The following is a 19,547-nucleotide window of genomic DNA, read 5'->3' on the forward strand; positions in this document are numbered from 1 at the left end:
AGTAGTATGAGGAAATTATTGTAAGAAAGATGCAATGTGGCAGTCCAGATGCTTGGTGAACTTGTTGAGAGTCGCAGGTTTTCAGGTAATTGTAAGATGAACTCGGCCAATGCTTTATCGGCCTCCTTAGTCGCCGCTGCGCGTTCGTCAGGCGTCGAACGGGGAGCCGATCGCTGACGCATGGCTTTTGAAAAGATCACACAGAGCCGAGTATGTTGAATAGTAAAGTCCGTTTGTGCATCATTCACTCCGTCAAAATGCTGAAGCTCGAGCCCTGGCACATCGGAATCCTGCAAATTGCTGTCAACGTTAGAGTCTAATCGAAAGAACAGCGAAGCATACTCACATAGCTTGAGGGCGCCCATAGGCTGCCGATATCACCACATCGAATTGGAATACAATCCACCACAGCCTAATCCAGAGGCGTTTATCTGCAATGTTGAGATTGGAGGGATTTGCGTTCCGATGAATTCCTAACCCGAAGGCCGTTCGAGCAGCAACGCCAATCCAATGCCAAGAGTTGGAGACGACATCCTCTAGGTCTTCACACTGCCAGGTCAGAAGAAGAGCGGTTTGTAAGTATGCTTCTCGATGTTTTTCGTAACGATTGTCAAAAAGTGTCTTGGTCCGCGAGAAGAAAACAGACCGCAACGCTTTGAGATCTTCTCTCTGGGGCGCTAGTACGTGAGCCCCAACCAGGAAGAGAGCGTTGAGCAACAGCAGAGATACCGGCTTGATGCTAGGTGTGCTCCTGTTGGCGATACTGTAGTAAGACCTTTTAAAATCGATTTCATCTACGATTGGGAAACCCCGATTCACATGAGTGAAGTAAGCTTCGACCAGCTCATCTGCGAGGTCCTTATTGGGCAGCTCTAGACTCCCTAATGGCATCGAGGGAGTCCTTGCCGGGAACGTAAGGCTTCCAAAGTGCAGCACACTCTCATCCGGCCACAGAGAGCGATGCTGTAGGATGTGATGCAGGTTGGAAAACTCCGTGCCAATAAAATACAGCCGGCAGCGATGCGTTATCTCCAAATTGCGAAGGTCTTCGCGATTGATGAAATCCGCCAGACTACGCGTTACTTGTTCGGAAGCGTCACATGCACTGGCACGTCGCTCAACTTGCGAAGACCCTGAAGTTGGCAACAAATTGGCTGCATCGGGCCGTAGGTGCGGGAGAGATGGTGTAGCCGGCGTAGTTGCAGGATGTGGGCGCTCAAGACGTGGCTGTAGAGGTGCTAGAGTCGCCCCGCTATCGAAAGGGCTCTTCGGCCGAGATTTTCTCTTCTCGAAGACTTTGCATTCCTTGATGTCATGAGCTACACAGTTTGAGCAGGGCGCACCCTTCCGGAGCATGTCGCATCGAATTTTGCGGTAATGGCACCTTTCACATGCCTTTCCATCTGTGCGAGTTAGCAGGTCACATATGCGGCACCAATGTTGCCTGAGGCTTACTCGTTCGACCCGTCTTTGTCGCCATATTTGCACGTCTGCTGATACGCCCTTCTGGAGACATGATCTGCCTGTTCATCGTTGCGAGAGACGGATGGACTTGTCAAACTCTGGGGTTCTCAACTGGTCAGCTTTGGTTACCCTTTATCGGAAATGACGGTGGACTCGGAAGTTGAAATATTGAGCCGAGTCGGAAATTTTGCCCAATCGGCAAGCTCTGTCAGCATCCGATTAGAGCGTTGTCTCGCACGGACCACTCCGAATGCCCTGTGCCTCCAGACTTGATGATGAATCCCTACGAGTCATATTACCAATACAGAGCGACGGCCGGCCGGTACTGCAAGTTAGCAGATTTCCGAAACTCGGTCGAATACGCCAATCAACATCACAGATTTTGGGGGAAGTAGCCACTCTGATCTCAAGAACACCATGCAAAGAGGTCGCATATCTCGGTTGTTCGTAATCTTTCCTCAGGCTTATATAACGGGTGCAGCAACATGCTCAAATGATCGTGGACACTAAGCTTCTGAATGAGAAAAGCCACTCAAACGATACCATGTACTCCTCACGCAGAGTTGATCTAGAGATGCGGACGCGCACATCAGAACCCGATGTAGAAACCGACGAAAGTGCACAAGACTCAGGTGGATCGAACAGCTACGATATTGCATTCTCCGATCCTACAAAACTTTCATCTGTACGTATCTCTGGTCTTCAATGGAAGCGCATTCCAATGTTATTCAGACCGATGACTTACTTGTGATTAGACAAGGAAGCTTCTGATTGTCGTTGCTGGTTTCATCTGCACATTTAATGGAAATCTGGGATCCTCCATGCCGTCTGGGGCTCTCGATGCAATAGCCAGGCATTTCGGCGTCAACGATCGCATTCATTTGATACTGCTTAACTCATTGTACATGGTCGGTTATGTCCTGGGTCCTCTGATTTTTGGACCACTCAGTGAGTACGTCGGCAGACGACCGGTTCTAACCGGGACTTACCTGGGATACATCGTCTTCATGAGCGCTTGCTCTGTCGCGCCGAGTTACTACGTCTTACTGGTATTCCGATTGGCTTGCGGTATAAATGCTGCTGCACCAACAGCTGTGCTTGGAGGTCTGTATGCCGACATACTCGATGATCCCTCGGTCCGGGGGAACGCCATGGCCCTTTACATGTCAGTGACGACGATTGGGCCGATTGTAGGACCCACGATATCTGGGGCCTCATCGTCAGTCTCGTGGCGCTGGCCATTCTGGATCGCAACCCTCATAGCGATAGGCGGCCTACCGTTGGTGTTGGCTCTACCGGAGACATATAGCCCTGTGTTATATAACAAGGCTATTCGAAAACTAACGAAACAGAATGCAGCAAAGTTTGATATAGCTGCGGGACAACACTCTCAAGTCTTGGACCCGAGACATCAAGCACCGGAACTCAAACCTTTCAACGCCAGGGAAATCTTCCTCCGACCGTTGACTCTCCTGGTTACTGAGCCGATTCTTTTCTTCACGTCAGCCTACCTCACCATGGGATATGCAGTGTTTTATCTCATGTTTCAGGCATATCCCCAAGTCTTCCAACGACTTTACGGGCTCAGACCAGGAATAGCTGGCCTGGCATACCTTCCAAGTAAGCCTTATTCTTCCTATACAGGAGCATCTCTCTGACTGGCTGTGTAGTGATCCTCGGAGTTATTGGTTCACTTGCTATCTTTGCAGCTTTTACCGCTTATCATGACAAGCGAACCAGGGCTGGCGCGAGCTGGACGGAAAAGGAAATCCACAGAAGGCTTCCACTAGCGTGCATTGCATCGCCATTGTGAGTTACCCGACCGTTCAATTTGAATGTCGTGCTAATAGTATCAAGTATGGTCATCGGCCTGTTTTGGTTGGGCTGGACTGCGCGGGTATCGATTCATCCAGTGGTGCCGGCAATGAGCGGCATCTTCTTTGTTTGTGGTTTCCAATTGCTTTTTATGGGGATGGTCAACTATTTGACAGACGTATTTCGACAGAATTCAGCTTCTGCACACGCTGCTGCAAGCATGATGAGATCGATTGGAGCTATCCTACTGCCACTGTCGGCTGACAGCATGTACACCAGCTTGGGTGTTCATTGGGCGCCATCTGTTGTTGGCTTCATCGCATTGGCTTTGGGGGTGATACCTTTTATCTTCATCAAATTCGGAGACAGGCTTGCAGAAAGCAGCCAGGCGGCTGAAAAGCACAGACAAGCATCGTAGATACATAAGCATAGTACATACACAAAAATGATATAACTTCGTCATGAATTGCCACCATGCGTAAAAGTACAGTGCCGTCGCTGCGTTGAAAATAATGGGATATTGTCTTTGCGTACAGTGCTCATGCTTTTCATTCCCCTCAACGATACGCCGGTTGTGGTTGCTGAATGCCGCCACTGTATCCAGCATTATACCCAGGTCCGTACCCTGCTTGTCCATTATTGGTGTAAGCATATCCGCCGCCCTGTTGGCTGTATCCAGCTTCCATCATGCCTGGTCCGCCAGCCGCATGGTCACGACCACCCATCACGCCGCTGAGCTTGCCCATCATGCCGCCACTGTGTGTCGGACTCCGGCGGTGAGCCCGAGCGTTTCTGCTCGCGCGCCTCTTGCGAAAACAACAAAAGTAACAGCAAATTAGAGAGAAGGCGAGGACGGCAAAACAGGCAATGGCAATGCCAATGATGGCTCCAGTCGCGAGACGTCGACCACGAGATCGGTTATTCCCGTTCTGGATCATGTCAGCTGAAGAAACAGTCACCCGTCAAGGAACGACTCACCGCCATATCTTGGTTTATACTTGATTAGGGACGGACTGATGACTGCGATTTGGGATTGTTGTGTTGTGTCGAAATACTGGTCAAGATGGGAATACACACCGAAACTGATTGTAGTGGAGGTGCCAACGTATCTTATACTAACAAGCCCCTCACATGACGCATGCCATCAGCCTTGTAGTGACGCCAGCCTTTACCTGCATTCCCAGTTCCAACCCTGACACAATCGCTGAGCAGAACTCCCGCTCATCGTCATGAAATGTGGCTAGCTGTGGCGATGCAGCTCTGGCATTGCGCCAACGTGTCAGCCCAGCGTTCCCTTTTGTCGATCACGACTGGTTGTTTACACTACAAGGTTCCAATAAAGCGTGACGTGAACTTTCATTCGGTATACCATGTATGCACGATGTGTGTATGCTCAAGCAGCATTGGCGGTGATGTCACAGCCAATACCGAGTGACGCGCGGCCGACTCGTGTTGATGTGGGTCCGACCCGGTTAACGGTCCTCAGGGCTCGGCGCCGAGCATGGCGAACCCCTTGCACGCTCTCACTATTTTAGGTTGGTGATATGTCTAATAAGGGAATGCCAAATCCTATTCCATGACAATCTGGTTGCGTGCAACACGTTACCCGTATGTGGGGCCCTCACAGGAGAAATGTCTCAAGTATTCACAGAATACCTCAAAGCTTCACCTCACCCCCCTAGCCCCCTTTAAGCAAGGTTCAGTGGTGAATCGATGCCTTCCTGTGCAAATACGAACGGCTCAAAACCTCACGGCGGTCTCTGAACATATGACTGCGCTTCGTCTTACACTTGATAGGCTTAACGCCCAGGATCTTTGATACGGCGTGCTCCCCCACAACCATGACAGGGGCTTGCGTATTGCCAGTGGGTAACTTGGGGTGGATGCTAGCATCGACGACATACAAGTTGTCGGTTCCCCAGACGCGGGCATCAGTGTCAACGACTCTGCTGCCGTCATCTTCCTCGCCCATGACAGCTGTCCCGACAAAATGAGACCCACTGCGGAATGTCTGAGTTAGACTCTCTGCCGTGGTGTTGACCGGCAGAGTCAGTGAGCTGTTAAATTTGCTCGCATATTCAATGAGTGTAGTCATGAAAGACAGCATTGCCTCACGATCGCCATCTGTGATCATAGATGGCTGGGTTATGATAGTGGTTGCACCTGCGTGATTGATATCAAGCGCGCCGACCGACGTTAGGCCGTGGGTAAGATAGACCTTCATACTGACTATGTTGTCACTGGGCGCATTGACTGTGCCCTGGACGTATCGAACGATTCCGTCCGTGCTATTCACGCCTGTCCAGAAATCCAGGCGCTGCCCGGACTGCGAAAGTAGACCACTGCCTTTAGCGAAGAGATCGATTGTTTCTTGACTTGGCGTCAGCCAATCATCCTGAGGAAGTGTTTTGAGACCTGTGCTGACGTTGAAATTGACAGTGAAAATTGGATGGTCCCTCATGCTTTCACCAACAGGAAGCGGGATCCATTGGTTTTGTGGCGGTAGGTTGATGTGGGTTGTTCCAGAGGCGACGGTCTCGATCTGAGCCTTAGGACCGATGCCAGAATTAAAGAGAAGGCGAGGAGTCAAAAATGCGCCAGCAGCAAGGATTACTGCGCCGCCGGTCTTCAATTCGATGACCTGGCGCGTGGAGGGTGTGAGCTCGATCTCAACGCCGGTGACAGCGGAGCCTTCACGAACCGCGCGAAGGACTTTGACATTGGTTTGCAGAGAGAGATTGGGCAATAACTGCAAAACAGGCAAATCTGGACATGTCGAGGAACAACTTACCGTCTGAACTAAATGAACATTAATCTCTTCGGCCATCCCAGGGCTGGCGTTGGTGGGACCATGTTTGAGGTTTAAGGGGCAGTTTGTCCCCGCCCGGATGGGGCCAACCAATTGATGCAAGTTGATTTGGTACATTGGCTTACCTATTTCTCCGCAGTCTCACCGCCAGGTTGTCTGACGAGAGACTTCAAGTCGCCGCGTATTGTCAGCCTTGTTTGGTGGAGGCCGTAGGATCAAAAAGGTCAAGGTCAGGCTTGAAAATATATGTAAGACGCGAAATATATCGTCTTGGGAATCACTCACTCATTCCTGTAATGCAGTCCAACATCCAAATATAGCTGAGCGAGTAGAATAGTCACGAATGACTGATGTTTTGTGACCATTGAGAAGTTGCAGACACAGCTTGACAACAATATAAACATGTTGGCTTGTGGCACACCTTTCTTTGTTATGGACTTAATGTAGACTAGGCACCCGTGATTTTGAATCCATAAAACTATCCGATTGCAGGCTCACTAACATGTAGTCGGTTCGTCAAAGTGTCATATATTCTTCAGCCACGTCATTTAGGCCCCTGTTTCTTGAAGACAAAATGGAACATGGGTATCCCAAGCTTGCCCTTAAGCCTGGAAAGAGTCACGTAACGCACAGGTACGGACTCTGCAAATATGGCCATGAGGACATACTGACACTCGTGGAAAGAGCTGTTGGGTGCTTTCATCTCAAGGTGGCACTGGCCATGATATCGACAGAAGAATCGTGTGTAAGGACACAAAAAGACGCAATTATAGAACCCTTGAAATGGTGTGTCGTCAGAGCAGTGTTACCGCCGAGATAGACATGGAATAAGTTTTAATTGACAGCCTCGAAGATATTAAGTACGACTCAACTCGATCGAGAATTGTCTGCATATATTAAGAGGTCTTTTGTGTAAATCGTCAATCCTGTTGTAAGCTCATGATGGTTCCATGGCGGAGAGCTTTCTAAGAGTTTGGAATCGATTGACACTCCTGGGTTTTCAACGATTTTCCGTTACTGAAGCTTTGGCGTGGTGATGATGGTGATAATATTTGATGTTGGCCAATCCTCCGAGCCTTGGAAGCAGCTTAGTTATGGGATAATCTGTTCCTTGAAGATATTTTAGACGTACACCGACCCATAGTACTTTGTAAAAGGCCAAAGCGAGAAGCTGGGTAACATGTTCAAACTCATCCGGCGATCTGGGAGGAGCCACTAGTGTTTCGCAATGTCTACATGAAGACTGAAAATCAAGTCTCAAGTCCATTTTGCTACTGAGAGACCGGACTTGAATATCCGTTAAGGAAGGTGTCGAGCACGTAAACCATCCACTCCTTCCTTGACACCACACTGATATTTTAAGGGTCAGCGAAGGTTACAACCAGGCAATTGACGTCCTATAGGATCTAATTTGAATGTGACTCAAGGTTTCGATGACGAATGTCATGAAAAGTTTAAGCATGCCTTTTGTGGTGCAGACTTCATCGCTCATTGAAAGAATAATACCTTGCTCTGTGAAAATCTAAGATTCACTCTCATGCTTAATTATTGAGTCACTGCTTCGACGTACAACGTACAAGCTTAGCTCAGCCATCAAGTAACGGACGCGAAACATTTTCAGACATAGGCACGGTTGATTGCGAATATTGACCTTCGTTTCTCACTTCACCGATCCTAGGGTGTTATTGATGATCAGCAAGAGCCTAGATTCCAAGACCGCTGCCAATAGAGACATCAGCATCACCCCCGAAGGACCCCTACAGACAGTACACCTTCGCAAGCCAACCTTTCTGAAACTGACTAACCAATGGGATGACGAGGCCACAAATGGACGCCTGATCAACACAAGTGCACGACCGTAGTGCTGGACGCAGAGAGTGACGCAGTGCCAACTGTAATAGAGACCTTGTACGGCATGACCGCCGGTAGAAGAACCCCGCGGATTGGTCTCCAATCAGATGGCCCTGGTTTGGACCTACCGCACATTGAAAAGAGCGCGGCCTGGAACCTTGTCTGCGACTGGTAAGGTGGGCTAAAGTAGGTACGTAATGGGGGCCCGTTTGGCCACAATATCAGAAGTCAAGTCACTGCCGACTTTGCCTCAACAGGGGTAGATATGATGCCATCATTCGTATCGATACCAGCGAATGTTTTCCGAGAAATTGCATCGACCAGGCTGTCGATGAGCGCCAACGCTGAGTGTGAGTGAAATGCGAGCTTGATGTTGCTTCAACGGGGCCCTCCGCAGATGATAGCGTGCGCTACTTTCGCGATAGAAATTCGTTGATTAGCCTTGCGTCCTCCCCAGGTGATTACCGCACCCGGCACTCCACATCATCTTAGGGTCTCGCCCGAGTAGATGCTATCGTGAGGCGAACCCTTCGAACTCTGATTGGTACCTTAACAGTCCATGCATGAAGACATACATTTTACACCATGATATGATGAAATACCATCCCGGAACAAAGCACGGGTGAAGACCTGCCTCGGCGCGTTGATAACTATCTCGACGGGCTTGATACACGGGGATTGAATACAAATGGGAATGAGACCGGCCGATCGTGTCTCCTCGTGATGGTAAATGTAACCCCAAACGGGAGACCTTTGCCAAGATGCTGGGGCTCGAACCCTGGACCCAGATCCATGTCTGGGAATAGTGCCGGTAGTATTTATGATTTTTCAGGGGCCCGCGTTCGCCAGCGATCACGTTTGCATGTGTCATGCCGCCCCTTGCCACTGTGCAAGGCTCTACGGACGCTTCCTCACACCATCGACCCACTGTATGTACCATGTATGTACAGTATCTCTTCAATGCCAGCAGTTATTCATCTCCGAGAATCGATGCATACCACAGCAAGGTTGTTGCGATGCAGAACCTCGCGTTCGCGGAACGCACAGAAGAGGCATTGTTCGCCCGAAGGTTGCCACATCCAAGTTGGCGACGGTCCTGGTTCGATACGACTTCACGCGGGCCACTGATTATACTAAAGGCCGAGTGTGTTTGCTTTTCGACAGCTCTGTTTTGCCTTGTGATCGGCAGCTGCTGTATCCTTTTGTTCTGATTTACCGGCCCGTGAGACATCACTTCAGCTCCTAGAGTAAGTCTTCTTCTTCCGCACGTCGAAAGCCTTACTGACGGGTCAGATACTAGGCTTTTATTACATCGCCTACAAGATGAAGTTCTCACCATCACTCCGCCTGTTGGCTTTCTCAGCTTCGGCCGCAGCTGCCGTCGAATTGTCCAGTTATGAGTACGTCGTTGTGGGCTCAGGTGCTGGTGGCGGTCCTCTTGCGGCTCGTCTGGCTCTTGCCGGTCACAAAACCCTTCTTCTTGAGGCTGGCGATGACTACAACACATCCAATTATACGGTCCCAGCTTACTCTGCAAATGCTTCAGAGGACCCCGAAATTGCCTGGAACTTCTTTGTGCATCATTATGCCAATGAGACCCGCCAAGCCCGGGACTACAAAACAACCTATGAGACATCCGATGGCGAATACACTGGCCTTAACCCCCCAGAGAATGCCATCCAGAAGGGCACCCTGTATCCCCGGACTCAGGCCCTCGGCGGATGCACGGCGCACAACGCTTTGATTGCTGTGTATCCACACCAGTCCGACTTCGAGTACATCGCGTCACTGACTGGCGATACCTCGTGGTCGCCTGAGAACATGCGCAAGTACTTCGTCAAGTTGGAAGAGAATAGGCATCTAGCCGCCGGTGTCGAAGGTCATGGTTATGATGGTTGGCTGGGTACCGAGACTGCCCCGCTCAGCATCCCCCTAGGAGACGAGATGCTCCTCAGCCTTCTCAGCGGTGGCGCCGTTGCGTTAAGCAACGCCACTAATACTGAGATCACAATGGACGACCTCATCGCAGGGGATGCCAACGCCAACACGCTTGCGCGAGACCAGGAACCAGGTTACTACCAGATTCCATTGTCGTCGAAAGAAGCTAGCCGTGTTGGCCCCCGCGAGTTTATCCTCTCTGTCCGCGATGCCACATACCCCAACGGGACCAAGAAATATCCACTGGACGTGCGCACCAACGCCTTTGTCACCAAGATCAACTTCGACGAGTCAAGCCCCCCCCGTGCTACAGGGGTTGATTTTCTCGACGGCAAACACCTCTATAAGGCCAGCCCATTGTCCACTGGAGCCGCGGGTAAGCCCGGAAGCGTGATTGCCTCTCGCGAGGTCATTGTTGCTGGAGGAGTGTACAACACCCCTCAGCTTCTGAAACTGAGCGGCATCGGTCCCGCTAAGGAGCTTGAGCGCTTTGATATCCCTCTTCTTGTTGACCTTCCAGGTGTCGGCACAAATCTCCAAGACCATTATGAAATCTCCGTTCAAGGCCGCGCCCCTGCCAACTTTACCTCTTTCAATGGTTGCACTTTCAGCCTTTTCACGACCGAAGACCCATGTCTTGATCGGTGGAGAACCCCTGTGGGCGGCGATCACGGGATTTACTCTTCGTCGGGGTTAGCGGCTGCGATGTTCTACAAAAGCAGCACTACATCCCAGGATAATTTTGACATCTTCGCCTTTGGTGGTCCAGTCAATTTCAGGGGCTATTTCCCTGGATACGCTGTCAACGCAACCATTGAACATGATTGGTTCTCGTGGGCTATTCTCAAAGCTCACCCGCGTAATACTGCGGGCACCGTTGAACTCCGATCTGCTGATCCTCTCGACGTCCCCGAGATTACCTTCAACTACTTTGATACTGGTAATGGCGAGGCTTCCAAGGATGTCCAGGCCATGACGGAGGCCATTGACCTTGCTCGAAAGGCCTTCGCCGGCCAAGCGGTGCCCATCATGGAGGTCTTACCTGGTTCTGACGTGATTGAACAAGCGGACCTTGAGGACTATGTCAAGGATACAGCCTGGGGCCACCACGCCTCTTCCACGTGCCCCATAGGCGCGGATGATGACCCGTTTGCCGTTCTTGACTCGAGCTTTCGTGTCCGTGGAACGGTAGGCCTCAGGGTAGTGGATGCTTCCGTGTACCCGCGTATTCCTGGTACCTTCACTGCTGTTTCGACGTATATGGTAGCGGAGAAAGCGGCGGATGTCATCCTAGCAAGTTTGTAATCCCGTTTACCTTTGTATTTTAATGGAAGTTGACTAGGGGCCTCCAATCTTCCCTCAAGAATCTCGTGTTTTCTGCATTGCAAACTCGGTGACGAAAGCTTACCGTGAACTGGCTTGGTGTACGTTGATGGAGTCCGCAAGTATCAGACGAGAGGGGTCCTGGGGGTCTAGACTCCGTTCTTCAGGCCGTCTGGCAGGTGGAGTTTATCCGCCTTTCAATACCAGGTGCTCTCCATTCAGCTCAGGTACGAGGACCAACGCGAGTAGCAGTGTCGTGCTTAGGTTGCTTATGGAATTGCAGCACAGAACGCCCATAATATAGTCCCTGGCCGCTTAGGCCTACAACCAACTATCTAACATCACTGCCAGAATATTCTCAGCTCAGCGCAGCATTTGTTCTACCCGCGGGTGCTCCCTCCACAACCGAGGTGAATGAAGCTCCTCTTCACTATCATTCTCCCCCACCGGGGTTAACCGTGGCTGTGTACGGTTCTTGGACTCTCGATTCTTCTTCGCCGTAAAGCCCTCCGGCAAAACAGCTTTGATCCCGCCTCCCTTAGAGTCAGGCGTGTCAGACTCAAGGTCGAAATAGGAAAGATCCTGTTGCCGAACGGTGTCACTGGGAAGCTTTGCTTTTGGCGTCAAACGCGACATGCGGGACGAGGAGAGATTGTAGTTGCCAGAAGCTGTGGGATTGCTGGTTAGGCCGAAGCGATGACCGACGGCTTTGATCAAGGGTTTAAGTGTTGCCAGACTTCCAGCAGTGATGGCGAGTCCTTGTTCGACTGTTGACCAAATTGCAATATCCACCGTGTTCCCTTATAGTCGTCAGTCATGCGAGGAAGCCTCAACTTGCCCATGTATACTTACAAAGAAAGTCTGGCTGCCTGAACTTTTGTAGGAATGGAAATCGGACCAACACCGCGAAGCTCGCTCTGTCAAATATTAGCTTATGTCGGCATCAGGACAAAATGAAGACGTACACGCAACCCATGGCCAAAAGTGGGAATAAGAGAACCTTAGTCCGGCGATGAAGTTGTAGATTCCAAACGATCACGCCAGGTAAGATGGCGAATATCAGATCTGAAAGGACAGCAAAGACGCTGTATAGCGTAGCCAAACCAATGATAACTTCAATGTTGATGCATCTTCCTTCAATATCCTTGTTCCAAAAGTATGGGATTGGGCGGCATTGGAGCATAGAGACGAAGAAGAAGACGATACTAGAGAAGGCTGTCGAAAGCATGGCTATGTATATGATCCATTTGTGTATCTTGCTGTTGGTAACGCGGAGCAAGAACCAGCCAATTGATATCTTGCAGAACGTCATTGTAAGGCAATACCACAAGAAGCAGAACCACCAGCACTGTAAAATATCAGACCAGGTCATACTCCATGGGGTCGATTCTGCTTACCATCATTGCGGTGTGGATGTTTCTGGTTTCTAGGTCCTCATGATGGCGACCTGTGCCATAGTGGGTGCCGATACTTGACGAAATGTCGTAAAGCGTGAAAAAGACCGTCGCGACTGCCATCAGCCAGTCATCGAACCCAAAGGCCTTGACCTTGAAGACGCGGACGTAGCATCTTAGAAAGATGGAGATCAGGGCCGTGGTTATGAATGTAATGTTGACGGCAAGCAACTCTGGCCCTCTGTTCTCGATACTGTTGGCCATTAGCAATTCGTGATGATGGCCGTAGATGTCTATAAAGATAAAACCACCACGCATCTCTTCCAGTTTTGCATGAGTCGTACTCGGCGTCCACGAGATATTTCTGCTCCTCGCCATTCGAGGCCCACGTGCTCTACCTACTGTCTCTCGATGATCAACACCAGCAGAAGCCCTACTTGGAAGTAGCGAGGTAGCACTCCTAACCCCTGAGCCTCCGCGCCACGTTACCACCATGCAACATGCAGGGCTATAGCGGTCTGAGCGCGAGTCCTTCCTGGCCAAGCCACAGGGGTTCCTAGCTGCCGGTAGTGTCATCTGGCTTGCAGGAGCTGTTTGCTTTGACCTCGTCGGCGAGCTCCCAAACCAATCATTTTTCCGCTCATAATAGCGCTTATGAGAATGTGCGTTAAGGTCCGGGGTTCCTCGTCTTTCTTGATGTGGGGCGTTAGGCGGTTTGCCTCCGATGCAATGGAGAAAGGAGCTCGGAGCGGGGTCAGTCGGTGGGTGTGGGCGGCTTGGGCGGGTCCCGCGGATCATCGTCCCCGTGTTGTTGCTGCTACATGATACTTGCATCGCGTGCTCCACACCTGCCATTTCCGATAATTTCCACCACGCGACCTGAACCCACCCAGCTTTTCAATGTTTGCCCTTTACAGGTAAGGGAGGTAAGGTACAGGAGGTAGGCGTGCAGCCCAAGGTCTCAAGATCTCCCGATTAAGCGGCGCTGTTTTCCGGGCCTCATCCCGGTGTGTCTCGAGAGTAGGTAAGCCTCGGTCCAGCCAGGCTTGCTCGCGACAATCGTCAACCACTGAATACCTTAGCCGCCGAAACATGGAAAAGTTGACGAGACACTCCTTACTTCAGGATTTTACAGTTAGAATGCTTTGATTTTTCTTCAAGCCTGATGCAACAATGTGGGACTGTGTGGGGCAGCGATACAGACTCCTGCCATTCTGCCTTTCGGGCATCCGGATCTTCCAGTGAACGTATGTTGCGTGAAGTCGATTCAGAGAGCTCCAGGTGCCGGATTGATTGACCCCACATTCATCCACACGCTCCGGGCGATGGGATGCCAGCTGTCTCCCCCCGCCTCTCAACAACACTAAGCCTTCAGCAGAGGTCTACAACTTACGAAGAATATAAAAAGTATATAAGCGCAACTCGTTGCCGTTCCGGGCCTGAGAGGACAGCTCCGTCATTCAGTCTGTAAAAAAAGATTACATATTGGCGAAACCTCTCCCAATATGGTTCGCATTCTGAGCAGCAACTTCCAGGACTTTGCCGGCGCCTCGCGCCCCTTCAGAGCTGAAGCCGAACTTGACGATCTGGAAGTGAAGGGGAATATTCCCCTCGAGCTTAACGGAACGTTCTACCGCGTAGGCTTATCCGCTCCTCTTTTCCTGGTCATTCATTTTAAGAATGACTTTAGATAGACCTGTTGTGCACCTTGTTTAGGACTAACTATGTGGCTATTTCATAGGTGGCCCATGACCCCTACTACGAGCGTGATTTCTTCATGAATGGCGCCAAGACTACTTCTTTTGATGCGGACGGAAGTATCAGTGCCTTTCGTGTCCACAACGGAAAGGTTTCCTTTAAGCAACGCTACGTTTTAACTGAACGGTTCATTGCGGAGCGTAAGGCAGGCAAGGCATTGTTTGGTGTGATGCGAAGCCCCTTCTCACACCACCCTTGCGTAAGGGCGATGGAGGACAATGTTGCAAACACAAATGTCATAGTTCACGCAGGCAAACTGCTTGCTCTTAGCGAGCACGGCGCCCCATATGAACTTGATCCAAGTAAGCTCTGTCAATGAAGTATTTCGTGCAAGAGTCAGCTAACGCTGTGATCAAGCTACGATGGCCACAATTGGTCACACCCCATTTCCGGGCCAGCTCCCCGAAAAGGGCCCCTATACGGCGCACCCAAAGATTGATCCCGATACTGGAGACCTCGTAGGTTATGGTTATGCACTCCGAGGGGCCGAGAGCAATGACGTGAGTAACTTGCGGTTGGAGATCTCTTATGAAACGACAATTTTGAGTGCTAAATTTGTCTAGTGCACAGTCTGGATACACGACAGGAACGGCGCAAAGATTTACGAGCAGTCGTTTGAACGCCCAATCAATGGGTTCATTCATGACTGTGCCATAGTAAGCGCACTGATTGAAATGAATAAATGGCAAAGCACTGAAGAAACTTTGAAAGACTCCAAGCTACATAATACTTATGCAAATGCCATTCCACACTAGTTTTGAGTCTCTCACATCTCCGGACGGGCATATATGGTAGGCCAGATGCAAAACCATTGCCACTTGTCAAACATGGCTGATGACAACTGTCAAGGACGTATGACGAGAACTTGCCAACTTACTTCTATGTTGTTCCCAAGGACAAAAAAAGACCTGTCCGAACTTTTCATTGGAAGAACTGCTTGCCGATTCACTCGGGGGCTTCGTGGGAAGAAAATGGAAACATGTACGCAAGTTAAATCCAGTTTGAGGTTGCACGCTGACGAAACTAGCTTCTTCGATGCCACGGTGGCTTCAAGCAACGCTTTCCCCTTTCTGCGTAAGTTCTCCATTATTGGCTGCGAAACATGGACTGATGCCCAGAACGTGATAGCCACTAAAAGACGGCCTTCCTCTTCGAGCGAATCTAATCCTGTTACTGTGAATTACGTCAAGTTTAAAATCAATCCACAGACAACCGAAAAAGCCATCAAAGATCCTGGTAGGGTACCTGGCTACATAGGTCTTTGAATATTTGCGCTAATAGAAGTTCAGAGATCTTGGTTAATATCCCTTGCGAGTTCCCTCGAATTGATGAGCGGTTCTTGTCTAAGAGAAGTTTGTTATTCTCGCACGATTTATCTGGTAATGAACATTATGGATATAATTGGCTAACTCCTCCAGTTCGTTACACCTATGTCAATTGTTTCGATCCCAAGTCAACCACTGACCCATCGCTCCTGTATCGTGGCCTGAATTGCCTAGGCCGATACGACTATGATACGAAAACGTTCGAGACCATGTCTCCTGGTCCAGATGTCCTGGTTCAAGAGACATGCTTCAGTCCTAGAGGTTCAGATGCGCCGGAAGGCGATGGCTTTTTGGTCACGATGATTGACAATATCCAAGAGCACAGGAACGAAATCGTAAGCACACGTGTTCCCATACACAACCCTTGCTTTCCCTACATTGTCTAACTCGATACTACACTTTGGAGATCATCCAAGATACGAAAGACTTTCAAAAAGTAATCGCTAAAATTATTCTTCCCTTCCGTAAGCCTATATTTTCAAGCTTCATAGCAGTCTACGGAGTTAAAACTAAAATATCATAGGCATGCGTTCGGCTGTACATGGGAACTGGGTGGATTCCCAACGCATCCCTGAAAATGGAGATTTCATCGAGGCATTGCCGGACTTATACTCCCGAGGTCATGGAAGCCTGGGCTAAGTGGATATTGAGAGAAAGAAAGAGAGGCATTCGGGAGTTGAATGCTTATACCTGCTAATGTTCGAGGGTGACCTATCCTTTATTTCTTGTTACTGTGAACTAACTAAGGGCAGATGATTTGTTCCCCTTAGTAATGAACCTTATCATTCTATTTCAATACTGAAGGCTTCCAAGAACCATGCGATTGAGACACAGATTGAAATACTCCTTTTGGTGTGCAAAAGCAATACGATACCTGCCAGGCACGTCGGCACCAAGATCTACTCCCAGGGCAAAAAAGATGCGGTGCTCCAACAACTTATCTAAAGTCTCGTTTCGAGAGCTCTTAGAGCCGCATCCGCGGATGCAATATTATCATATCCCTTTCTCACGGCCTTACTGACCCGTTCATAGAGTGGGGCAAACAGACCGACCCAAACAAATAAACTAGGATTACCAGCCATCTATATGGAGTCTTATGCTGTTCTAAGAAGTCTATCGAGAATATATAATTTCCGGCAAGACATAATTGATTGGTCTTAGTCAGACTTTGGACAAAAGAATCGTCGGAAAGAACACGTAACGTGGCCAGGTGATAGTGATTATGAGCATGAAAAGCACGAGTTTGCTTCGCAAGGACGTATGAAAGCAGGATTCCGACTAATCAAGTAGCCGAATCTAATGCCATCGGATCCGAAATCCTAAGAAGGCATTAGTCAATGAATCGACTAATTCAAGGGGTAGTGGTGATCCGACCTTGGTCAGGCCCCCTAAAACATGGATGGGATTTTGATTGATCATCCCTTCAGTGTCGATTGAGAGGACCAATGTGAAGCTGGGAGCGTCAGGGTATCTTTGATTTTGCCAAACTGACAGAACATAGGACTCATCACTGATTAAATGAACACTATGCTTTCGGCCAAAGGTCAAGTACGATTCGAGGGCTTCGCGAGCACAACAGCGACCTGCGTGTTTACATCAGAATCAAACCTAAACCCACCGCTGCGTGTTACATACTTAATGATTTATGTAGATAGCAAAGCAGAAAAGCCTTGACTCTTATCCCTTTGAACTGTGCATCAGATAAGGCCTTTTCATACATGTTTACCGAATCGAGATTAAAAGGATCGATCCCGCCAAATGAGAGGCCGATGATGTTGGCCCTTAATGAATTTCAGGTCAAATGACACAAAGTTCTGCGAGGACTAAAAGCAGGTAGAAGACACTAGATTTACTCTACCCTGTGCTCTCTTCATATAAGATAACCATCTAACCAGTTTAATGAGTCCTCTACGTCGTCCTTAATGTCTCGGTTCACTTTCCACAATGCTTTTCTATCACCCAAGCGGATCGACGGGATACGGAGAACCGTACCGTCCGGCCGGCCAATAACAGTGATCCCCGAATGTCTGTGCCATCCCCCTCGCGGTACACCAAATGCTGTGCGCCAAGACGAAGACATGTGACGCTACCAGCTCTCGGGTTTTGGAAACCTGCCGTCGGAGTAACAAGATACGGTAAAAGTAGCCAAATCGAGGTCTTCAAGCTGCGTTGGCCTCATTGGGAGAGGATAAATGAGCTCTGCGAGATGGTCGTGGAAAACGTGTCGTGATCTGTCAGTTCGCCTTTAGCCACCTAGCTCTTTGTCAGTTCGTGTGCTAGTACAGGCTCAAAGGGACTTGCCCCAATACTAGGCTGCTAGGATATTTTGGAGAGATCCCTAGCGCAGGTATGCTATGATACTGTGCCCGCTCTAGAGCAGTTCGCGTAGGAGGCAACTACCTGAGGGGCCGCGAAAGACAAGGATCTTATATATCATTTTGAACCTTGATGATCAGCGAAAAGCTGGAGAATCTTTGATAATAGATGTATGTTGAAGGTCTGCTTATATGCGCAGCGTGAATGCTTGATAAGTCTCTGTGTCGTGATATGTTTACTATCCGGATAACGCCGTTCGCCACGTCCAGGGGAGGCGATGTAATTCACCGGAAGAGTTGAACAGGGAGCTTTTTCGTACTTATCTAGAGTGAATTATTCCATGGACTACATACATAGCCTGCATAAACGTTCAAAGAACGATCCCATGGCGCCTGGAAATAATACACCCCGCACCCATAAATGACAGTCTGCAGGTGCAACAGGGATACGCTCCCCACGACCGATAACCCTGTCAAAGAGGTTTGTAAAATGATCCTCAAGCGTATTGTCCCCCGGACACTAGTTATCATGCCAACTTTTAGGGTCCCTGGAAGTCAAGGAACGAATGAAGTCTACTAGGCCTTCAGGGTCTGGCAAACAGAGGCGCTCTGTGTGAGGATCACATTGCGATTAGCAATTGTAGGCCATCGCTACTCGCCTAATCTTTTCCTAAAGCTCTGAGCGGTAAGCCTGACCTCGTCAAAGATGTCGGCGATGGTTGCCTTGATCTCAGCCATCTCAGCGACGTCGTCTCCTTCGTGCGACATCGTCTGTTTCGGACCTTGCTCTGTGCCACACAGTGTAGACGCCATAATCCCAAATATGGAACGCCATAGCCTGTATGAAAGAATCGCACCGTGTCATAGGTCTTAAACACTTACGACTGGCCTTCGCCACTTTCACCGCCCGCGATATTAGTTACATGGCGCAACACAAAATCGAGATTATTGACGAGTGGTTTTAGGTTGGAGGCATAACTAGTCGTCAAGTTACTCCGCAGGAGCTACAAAAAAATGTTGACAATGTTATACGTACGTACGAGTTTGTAAGTGAACTCCACTAATACCATACTGACTATCTATCCCTTGGAAGGCGAACCGACTGAATTAAAGTCGGCCGATCCGGTTAACCTGGACGCTGGCCTCTTGAAGGTCGACCTTACTTTTGCTGGATGACTATATTAAATACGCTCGGGACGGTAAGAGGAATTGTCCTCAAAGTACTATTTTTGGCGTGAAAGTGGCCGTCTTGGAGTGACTCGGTACGAGCTACTGATGAGTGTGTCAGGTGACGCCTGAATCTTCGAGATACGCTACTTGAATTTGTGGATACCATCGCAAACAAATGGGAAATTCAAGTAAGTGAATAATATGCACGGCGCTACACTATCTCTCGCATCATGCGCCCAAACGTCCATTGTCTTCTTAGCGCGACCGAGAGGTCATAATCCTCCGCCAGTGGGGTCGTGACAGGACGAGGCAAGAGTCGGAGCTACTGGCTCCGAATTTCAGCATCCATGCAGATCCACCAACAGGATGTTTTGACTAAAGTGGC

General features: G+C 49.5%; 5 protein-coding genes across 5 annotated transcripts; 3 read left to right on the forward strand and 2 right to left on the reverse strand.

The window, feature by feature from the left end:
- Positions 1-4,978: 4,978 nt before the first annotated feature.
- Positions 4,979-6,106, reverse strand: VDBG_09842 (cellobiose dehydrogenase; the record flags this gene model as incomplete). Its single annotated transcript, XM_003000076.1, has 1 exon — positions 4,979-6,106. The coding sequence occupies one exon, from the start codon at positions 6,104-6,106 to the stop codon at positions 4,979-4,981; it is 1,128 nt and encodes a 375-aa protein (XP_003000122.1).
- A 3,156-nt stretch (positions 6,107-9,262) lies between these two features.
- VDBG_09843 (choline dehydrogenase) lies at positions 9,263-11,182 on the forward strand (the record flags this gene model as incomplete). Its single annotated transcript, XM_003000077.1, has 1 exon — positions 9,263-11,182. One exon carries the CDS (start codon positions 9,263-9,265, stop codon positions 11,180-11,182), a length of 1,920 nt encoding a protein of 639 aa, XP_003000123.1.
- A 1,376-nt stretch (positions 11,183-12,558) lies between these two features.
- Positions 12,559-12,858, reverse strand: VDBG_09844 (conserved hypothetical protein; the record flags this gene model as incomplete). The annotated part of the gene is made up of 1 exon (XM_003000078.1): positions 12,559-12,858. One exon carries the CDS (start codon positions 12,856-12,858, stop codon positions 12,559-12,561), a length of 300 nt encoding a protein of 99 aa, XP_003000124.1.
- Positions 12,859-14,099: 1,241 nt separating this feature from the next.
- VDBG_09845 (lignostilbene-alpha,beta-dioxygenase isozyme III) lies at positions 14,100-14,971 on the forward strand (the record flags this gene model as incomplete). Its single annotated transcript, XM_003000079.1, has 3 exons — positions 14,100-14,231; positions 14,336-14,654; positions 14,916-14,971. 3 exons carry the CDS (start codon positions 14,100-14,102, stop codon positions 14,969-14,971), a joined length of 507 nt encoding a protein of 168 aa, XP_003000125.1.
- A 915-nt stretch (positions 14,972-15,886) lies between these two features.
- VDBG_09846 (conserved hypothetical protein) lies at positions 15,887-16,374 on the forward strand (the record flags this gene model as incomplete). Its single annotated transcript, XM_003000080.1, has 2 exons — positions 15,887-16,012; positions 16,201-16,374. 2 exons carry the CDS (start codon positions 15,887-15,889, stop codon positions 16,372-16,374), a joined length of 300 nt encoding a protein of 99 aa, XP_003000126.1.
- Positions 16,375-19,547: the final 3,173 nt, after the last annotated feature.

This window comes from Verticillium alfalfae, genomic scaffold (genome assembly GCF_000150825.1).
Source record: "Verticillium alfalfae VaMs.102 supercont1.16 genomic scaffold, whole genome shotgun sequence".
NCBI lineage: Eukaryota > Fungi > Ascomycota > Sordariomycetes > Glomerellales > Plectosphaerellaceae > Verticillium > Verticillium alfalfae.